Source organism: Pygoscelis adeliae, unplaced genomic scaffold (assembly GCF_000699105.1).
Source record: "Pygoscelis adeliae isolate BGI_AS28 unplaced genomic scaffold, ASM69910v1 Scaffold71, whole genome shotgun sequence".
NCBI lineage: Eukaryota > Metazoa > Chordata > Aves > Sphenisciformes > Spheniscidae > Pygoscelis > Pygoscelis adeliae.
In genome coordinates, this window is record NW_008824356.1 from 2,487,740 (window position 1) to 2,496,505 (window position 8,766).

At 41.7% G+C, this 8,766-nt stretch overlaps 2 protein-coding genes across 2 annotated transcripts in view; both read right to left on the reverse strand.

Annotated features, from left to right (window-relative positions):
- The window catches only part of SPTSSA (serine palmitoyltransferase, small subunit A), a 6,539-nt gene extending 4,774 nt beyond the window's left edge, over window positions 1-1,765 (reverse strand). Inside the window, exons 1-2 of the mRNA XM_009319456.1 lie at window positions 1,705-1,765; window positions 6-101 (exon numbers count right to left, since the gene is read on the reverse strand). Coding sequence (XP_009317731.1) covers window positions 6-101; window positions 1,705-1,765 — 157 coding nt within the window. The remainder of the gene's footprint in view (window positions 1-5; window positions 102-1,704) is intronic.
- A 1,428-nt stretch (window positions 1,766-3,193) lies between these two features.
- EAPP (E2F-associated phosphoprotein) overlaps window positions 3,194-8,766 on the reverse strand; it is a 6,546-nt gene continuing 973 nt past the window's right edge. The window contains exons 2-6 of the mRNA XM_009319457.1: window positions 8,235-8,416; window positions 6,789-6,887; window positions 6,312-6,435; window positions 5,307-5,426; window positions 3,194-3,799 (exon numbers count right to left, since the gene is read on the reverse strand). Of these exons, the coding sequence (XP_009317732.1) occupies window positions 3,535-3,799; window positions 5,307-5,426; window positions 6,312-6,435; window positions 6,789-6,887; window positions 8,235-8,416 (790 nt within the window). The 3' untranslated portion in view covers window positions 3,194-3,534. The remainder of the gene's footprint in view (window positions 3,800-5,306; window positions 5,427-6,311; window positions 6,436-6,788; window positions 6,888-8,234; window positions 8,417-8,766) is intronic.

The window sequence follows — 8,766 nt, forward strand, 5'->3', positions numbered from 1 at the left end:
CGCACGCGGTGCTTCGCTGCGTAGCCGCAGCAAACCTCCATCCAGCGCTGAATGCCGGGGCGTGGCGGAGGCGCACACCAGCACACCGGGACCGTCATACCCTGCAGAACGTCAAAATCCAGCGGTCTGCGCCAGTCTGTGTCCGACCTGATTAAATTACATGGCTGACCATGAGCTTGGAGTAAACTGCCCGTCTGAGTCATACCTAGGAGATGGTGCTGCAGCCTGTTCTCTCTCATTCTGTTTAATCTAAATCGACATTCTGGGAATTACGGAAGACCCGAAGACTGCTTGGCAAGGCCCGTGGGAAGTACGGTAAAAATGCTCTGCAGGAGTCTTCAGTGCCTCTGGTTGTCAGAGGGGGAAGCCCACCCAGAAACACGGCTCAGATAAATGAGACCTTAACGTCAGCCAACTCTGACTAGATTAATCCCATATGAATGGGAAAAATAAAGAGGCGATAGATCAACTGTATACTGTAACTTGCTGATTTTGCACTTCCCTAAGGCACTTGGGGCCAGAAACCGGAGGGTGTGGGACACCCCAGCCCTGAGCGCTCATTGGCCTAAAATAAGGAGAAATTCCCAGAGATGGGCCTGGGACTGCAGGATTAGAAAGGCCCTTGGCAGTTTATACTGGCAACCTAGTTTAGAAGGCACTAGCTGAAAGTCTGCTGGAAGGGGACGTAGGTGGCAATCAGGCACCACCACTAAGTGGAGCATAACCACTGGGCACCGGGGCTGGGCCACCAGCCAGGACCTCACAGGCCAAGTGTGCACACCATAGATAGAAACTGGTATTGACCCCTTATACTCACCCTGCTTAGTAAATCAATTTGCAATTATGTCACTCAGCAATGTGATTCTGTTCTTGCAGCCACCCCACCCCTACCTTCACCTGTGCTATACAATAAAAAACAAGGAAATACAGTCACAGGAGGATGTACATATGAGTTATTTACACAGCTGCAAAATAGAACTACAGTACCAGGAGATAACTGTGAAAAAGAAAACCAGCTGGCACGGAAAACTGAATACTGTACTAGTTCATGTGACAGAACCTGAAAAGGGATTTAATTCAACCGGAAGACATTTAGACACGCTTTATTACGGAGACTTATTTCAGCACAAGAAGAAATGAGAGCATTTACTTGATTAATGCCCCCACACAACTGGCAACAGGAGCTGTTGTCCCTGTCCAAGACCACCGCTGCTTGTTGCAGTTGATGCTGGAGGAGTCTTGTGTTGGTGCTGCCGCTTGAAAAAGTGGTGGTAATCATGAAAGCTTCCCTTCTATATAAACACGTACAAAGTTCAAGGACAAGTGGGATATCCAGCACAACTAAAGCATTACTCCCATTCAAAGCTGCAGGAACATTATCAATATGGGGCAAAGGAGTCCCAGTCCTGCCTGCTCCAGCGCTTCCTAAGAAGCAGCTCTGCAATTCAAGTGATAGGGCAAGCAAGAAGCAGCAGCAAGGAAGTACCCAAGGTGAGAGGAAAGGTAACACTGAGGCATGTCAGCTTCAAAATCTGCTACACCTGCCCTAACCCACCAGGCCCCTTACACCTTTTCAGTATGGTGCATACTCATGAGACAGTTTTTTTGCTAGTTAGCCCCTTAAAAAAATTGACAATATTCCTCTGCATAGTTTCCCCTCCTTTGCCAGCTCCATTCTACGCCTGCTTAGGGACTGCCCGTCACCTATCGTTCCTCCTGTTACCACCCACATCGACACTTGAGCCCTTGAACTACATTCCCGCATGCTCGTATTTCCAGTAGCTCAGTGCAAAGACCCTTGCCTGGCACTACAGAGAGCCTTCGTGCTTCACCTGGAACGTGAAGACAGCTACATCAAGGCCAGCACGCCCTACAGCACAGACTATATCCTCTATCACATCTGCTCCTCCACACTTCTACTGTGAAGAAACAGTTCTTCATACGTTCAAGATTTTCCATATACACCTCCTGGCTTACGGCACACAGTAACAATTTATCCCAACTTTAGATGATCTCATAGCTATCGATATGCAAGTCAGACACTCCACTAATCAGCTGGACTGTAGGTACCAAAGACAAGCTTGAGATCTTATCTCAGGCAGATCCCAAGCCTCAAAACAAGTATGGCTCAATTTTGACCGTAGGTTGCATGTGCAGAGGAAGGTATACCATACTAGCCAACCAAGCGTTCAGCAGCTGCCTCAACAGTTCTCTGCTTCGTCAAGCAGAGGTTAAGTTTCTGACGACTTGAAAATAGGAAGTCAGTGTTCTCCTCATGTAATCCTGACAGAAGAACCAATGTATTTTTTTCTTCCTAACCTGATGTAACACTGTGTAGAATGAGTGTGTATAGATTAGTAAAATACAGCACCAGGGACTACAAAAGGTAACCAAAGAGTCACAAGATTTTATTACAATCTAAGGCACAAAAGAAGTATGTTCTTCAGGTTCCTACCTCCCAAGTTTAAATATTTCTGACATTTCCTCAAAGCACATACAACAAATTATTCCTAGTACTATTAAAAGAAAAAGCATAAAGATGAGACTTTTTTCAGACAGACCCTTGTTCAAAGTGAAGTGTTAAAAAATATCAGGCTATAAAGAGGAGATGTTACTTACTAATAAAAGACAAGACTTTACCTCTTGGGAGCGTGCCTGGAGGAAGAAAGGGAAGGATCCATTGTTAACATTGCAGTGGCTTCACAGACTAAGCAAGAAGTCTAAATATCAAGTAGCGGAAGCTCTTTATGCTTCCATAAAGAAGCTGTAAACGTACTGCAGAAAGAAACAGAAAAAGCATACAAACTAGCTCTATGGTCATAGATCTGACCATAAATTTCTTCTTAAAATGTGTTATCGTAAGGAAAAAGGACAATAGAAAAAAAGTCCAGTGTTTTCTTCATATACATATTTACATTAAAAACTCTTAACTGTATTGCCAAGCACTGATATGTTGATTTAAATGATCCATGCCAGAATGATCCATGCCAGCAAACTCAATATAAGCTCATCTTCCACTCTGTATAAATTTCCATTTTTGAGATCTTAATGGGCCAAAGATCCAAATATAGTGACAATTCCTTCTTTATCAAACCTACCCATGTGCAAATCTACCAATACCAGCCTAAAGAAGCCCAACATCCCGACTGAGGGTTGTTTACCATGTGCCATAGAAATGACCAGTGCAGCTACGGAGAACGAGTTACTATACAGTATTTATTCTAAGCAGCAGTTCTATTACATATTGAGATAATGGATAGTATATATACAGGGAATGATCATAATACACAATCTTACATTATATTTACAAAATTTTAAATTCTCAATGATGCAGTGTGACAGAACATTGCTCTCAAATGCATGCAGTTAGCTGTATTCCTTGCGTAAACTTTGCAAAAATCCTTCCTTATAATGGTTCTCTGATGAAAATGTACATTTAAAAGACCATATTTAAAAAAGGCTAAGATGCCTGCATTTCTGATACTTCACACAGTGTTAAACGGTGCAGGATTTTTTTCCCCCTGCTTTTGCACATTAGCAGTGGCTGGCTAGAACATTGAAGAAGTGAAAAACTTCATCTTTATCCATTACTGCCACTTCAGTTGAGCATTCAGTACATAATACCGGATGATACACTTCCTCCTCTTCTTGATCTGATGGTATAGAGGTAGGTTCTTTGCTGCGCTTCATTTTCTTATTTCTTTTCTTTAGCTTCTTTCTGTATTTCAGAATTTCCTCTTTGTTAACAACGCAGTTCATCACAAACATTGCTCTATATTGTGTTTTGTAAGATTCATGTCTATGGAGAAGGGGAGAAAATGCAAGTCATACCATTGGTAAAACTGCTTCCAAGAAATCGGTTATCATCACTGGAAATGGGATTAAAAATAGGAAGTACCATGCCAAAGGGCTGAAAGCCGAATAAATATGAAGTTTTATAAACAGAACAAAAGCCACAACTACAAAAATCATAAAAAAATAGAATTGTAGCCATCTGTCTTGTTTTTAAGGTGTTTTTAAAAACACGCTTGTTCTTGCTGAAATAAACGCTCCGGAGTGCAACAGTATTGGTACTACAGAATCATGCATTGCTACGTATAGCTGATGACAGGCAAAAGCTCATGAAGTTGCGAGTGCAAATGACTCAAATACTGGCATTTATATCCTAACATGTCTTGCAAGCCTGAAATTCCTTATTTATAAATAACAAACATTGACATATCACACTTGAAAAAGCATGTCTATAAAAAAATATAAAATGTATTTTCAGCCCTCATCAGTATAACAACCGTATAGCTGGAGTACGTAGCAAAATTCAGGGCTGCAGTTCAATTCAACAGTGTCCCTCAGGCTGCCGTTTTACAGCAGCCTAAACCAACAAAACAGGTGGCTGCAGAAGTCCTATCTCGACTTCTGCTGGCTTTACTGCTTGTGTAATTCTGTGCTGAGCTATTTGAGTTTATTAAAACCACAAAAGACCAGTCTGACAATAAAAATGAACAGTCTTCTGTCAGCTTAGCAAACTGAAATACTTAACTATAGAACAGAGTCAAGGAATGCCACAGCCAGCAAAGGGAAGCGAGTGAGAAACGGCACCCAGTACTTAGATGATTTTAGGCTCTGTGGAATTTCTTCCTCAATCACCAAAAGTACCCAATAAACGAGAGGCAGTTTATTCCTCATTTCACAAGATTTCTTTCTCCTTTATTCCCAGTTCAAGAGTCCTCTCCTTAGCACGGGTTAGCAGTACTAATTAGGTTTGCAGTGCAGTCAGATACTGTAGAGCTGCAAACCACACTACGGATTCTCACCTGAACGCTTTCCAGGCACTTTTTAATATACTCAAAATCACAACTGCTAAGACTCAAACCAAGTAAGAATACACTATCTTGATTTTGCTTAATCCTCCCCTAAACAAGGCACTTTCACACAAAAGTAATAGTTAACCTGGAATAATTCTATGCTTCTAAACATCAAGCCAACATATTTTTCAAAAAAACCCAACCGTCACCCACAACTCACTCTGAACTTCATGTTTAGTCTCGGTGAAATGTTTTTTCTATAGTTTACCTCCTCCACTGTGCTAAAGTTCTACCCTGTTCTTCGCCGTCTCCACGTTGCAGGTTAAGATGATCATCGTTCTTACAAACTAGTATTCACCCCTAAATCTGATTCACATATGCCTGCCTTCTCTTTTATTAGCTCCACCTCACAAGACAGATTTGATCAAATTGAATACACTTAAAAACACAACTGACCAAAAAACCAAGACATTCCAAAAAGACCCCTTATTATTCACCAGTTACCTCTGACAGTCCAGGCATAACGTTGTCATGCAAGCAGGGCAATTCAAAACAGCATCACTACTTGGAACAGCTGAAGGTTTTGACTGCTGCTGCCGCGGCACTCTTCTTTGATTACGGTACCTACCAATTCAAGAAAGGAGAAAGCAGAGACAAAAAGTGAAATCACATGCCCTTGTTGTCAGATATATCGATTCAACCTCCAAACCTTTCTCATATTAAAATACACCAATAAATATTTGGCTCCTTCTGGACACCTTTTTCACCAGCTCAAAGCACATAAATAAATACACTGGGGGAAAAAACACATACCAGTATCTTCATTTACTTTGTACAGAGAATTCTTATTTGGTGAAACAAATATATCTAGCATGAGAATTTGTGCCTAATAACCCTCTCCTCTGACGAGGCAGTTGTCTCAAGTGCAATCTCTGCAGGCAACATACATTAATGCTATCCTTTTCAACAGATTTATGTGGAGAATTTTACCTCTGCTGCAGCAACCATTCTTCTACTTCACCCGTCAAAAAACTCTCAGTAAAGCAGGTTTGTGCTGTTCCTATTTTATCTGAACATTTTGTGGCTTGCTAAACTCAAAGTTTTCCAAAACAATAAATACAATATTTAGCAGGAACGGGTATTAATTTAGCAACCCAAGTACCATAGGGCATTAAAAATTGAAATTGGCAAATCTTACCACCTTTTCATCCACAATATGGTTGTTTAGATGAGATCTACAGACAAAACTGGCTTACCGAACTAGAAAGTTTTGATTTAAAAAAATTGCAAGTTTTAGAATTGTGTCATTTTGAAGACTCAACTTCCATTACATACACATAAAAATTTTACAGGCTTTTAAATTTCTATGCTGTAAATTCTAAAAAAAAAAAATAAATTTTCATTACATAGACTTAACAGCATAGGCTTTTTCTCTATATTCACCATTTTCATTTAAATTTTTCATTTTATGTTAAGCATCCTACAATGCAAATATTTATGGTCTCTTACCCCCTCCTCTGTGAGTCTACCCACTCTTGGTCTCGACTGTCTTCTTCTGGGTCATACAGCAGTTCATCATTGGAAAGAATCCGACGTTGCTGATGTTTTCTGTTTTTCCGGACGTCCTGTGTAACTGGAAAGATTTGTGCAAGCACGTTACATCCATAAGACATACGGTGATCCTCTGCTTAAGTAATCAAAATACCAGTTTTTCAGTTTTCCTTTTCCACACTCACAACAGATCTAAACTAAAACATAAAGGTCTAGCTCATCTCTCCTCCAAAGGCACCACCCCAAAGCGTTAACGCACCTTACATACATTGGGATACATCACAAGGTTGCGGGAACTACATTGAGATGATATAGGCTGGTAATTCCCCCCAAAAGGCCGCCTTCAGGAACAGCCCCTTGACCGCACAAGAGGATTCTACAGGATCTGAGAGAGAGTGCTACTGTAATGACGTCCTCCTCTCCTCAGCCATTTACCTATTTTATCTTCATCCTCTGAATCAGAATCAAAGTAAATGTCATCGTAGTATTTTGAAGTGGTAGCGGGTCCAGTCTGCCCGGTACTTGAGGAAGTACCTATGTGTGAAATTAGGGAGAGAAGTGGTAAGAACACCCCACCAAAAGGACAGCAAGTATACAGCCCAGAACAAACCTTCGTTTTCAAGTTACTCTATCCAGAAGCACCTGCTGTATCTGGGTGTGTTAAGTAACAGCTCTCCCAATTTATTCCCACATTCTGATCATCCACGTCGCTTGTGTTATTTCATTTACAGATGCTCTCTCAGAGCGAAGCTGCTCACTCCCTCTGAGATGAACCTCAGGTACAGTTCAAAGGGAAGTTTCTCCCAAGGTACGCTCCCTTTAGGCATAGAGGACACCACATCAAATATGCCTGCCTCTGCCCTATATAATCTATACAATCTCAGACACTCCATAAATCTTCAGTCACGCGAAAGAAATACATTGTTTCACAAACTTTGATTACAGTAAAATTCACCAAAAAATCCCCCAAAATTTCAGGGCCACAGAAGTTCAAAAAAGACCCAGATGAATTTCCAAGCACATCTGTCACAGCCAGTCTGCACCAAAAATCCTATCCTGTGCTGGATGGATGCGGTGGCCTAACTATCGCTACATCTTCTTAACTGCACAACTAAAACCTGCAGATCAGATTTGCCCACTAACACAGATACAACTATTAAACCTGCTGAATGCAGAGTCAAGTCCCTACATTAAGTGAATACTACGTTGATTCTCCAGGAAATTAAGAACACTTCACTAGGTGTTTTGTAATAGGCAAAAATGCTCTTCAGATGCCAAAGCAATCCATCTCTTGCACCCATAGTACACAAACACCAGAACACATACCTCTTTAGTACAGTTTTACTATTTGATGTAACATGTAATCATAAGCAGGTAAGGGAGGAAGAGATTAATATTTTTCCTGACTTTTTCCCCCAACTGATTTGGGATCTCAGTCTACCACATGCTACTCCTTTCTTCAAGAAAGGGCTCCAAATGTTGATAGCATCCGGAGCCACTACACAAAGTACAACAGACCGCAAACCTCCTCAAGAGACTTCTAAATACATGTGAAAGAACAACTTAAAACACAAGTTATAGAGATATCGGGAAAAAGGGGACTGGTCCATCAAAGAGAAATCATATTAAAGCAGGAAATCTGAAGTTCAGGAACACCAAAATCGAAGTCTTAGAAAAGATGAAACAGAGGCATTCACTAGCACCTGGTGACCATTTCTGCAGAAGCGATCGGCCATTTTAAGATTTTCTGTAGGCTTCAAACGGCACTCGACTGTCACCACACACGCCTCTAGCCACAAGAATAATCCATTAACTTCACACCTTAACTGGACACACTTAACTCACAATTTCATACGCAAGCATATGTTAAGTGCGATTTACCCATTTCTGGTGATTTCCATTTGCCTTCCATAGTCCTCATGGTGGTGTTCAGTTCCGCTTCCATCTCCTTTTGGAACTCATCGTCACTGGAAGACTCGCTCTCCCCAGTCAGGCACTCCCGTATCAGCTTCCGCTTCTGGTCAGGAGTGCCGTGTAAGAGCACATCCACCTCATCTTCCGAGCTACAAATATTTAAGCGTTACACACCTAATTATGATAACCAGTTTAAAACATTGACCGAGTCACTTGGAGAACGAACATCTGAATTGTGCGGGTGCACTGGGAAGCACTTTTTCGTGTGTCTATGGTAAATGCATTTATTAAAACGTTCTATTAGCTTGCTGGTGCTAAAACGCTGGTTTTGATGCAAAGGAGCGTCAGCTGACCGGCTGCGGCCTTGCCGCGACGCCTCTGCAGCTCTGGCCAGCGAGCCTGCGTGCAGGGGCAGGGACCTGCTCACACACTGGCACCCGCAGGGTTAGAAATGTAAGCGCTCCGGTTTCCAGGAAGAAAATCGCCGCGGCTGTTGCGA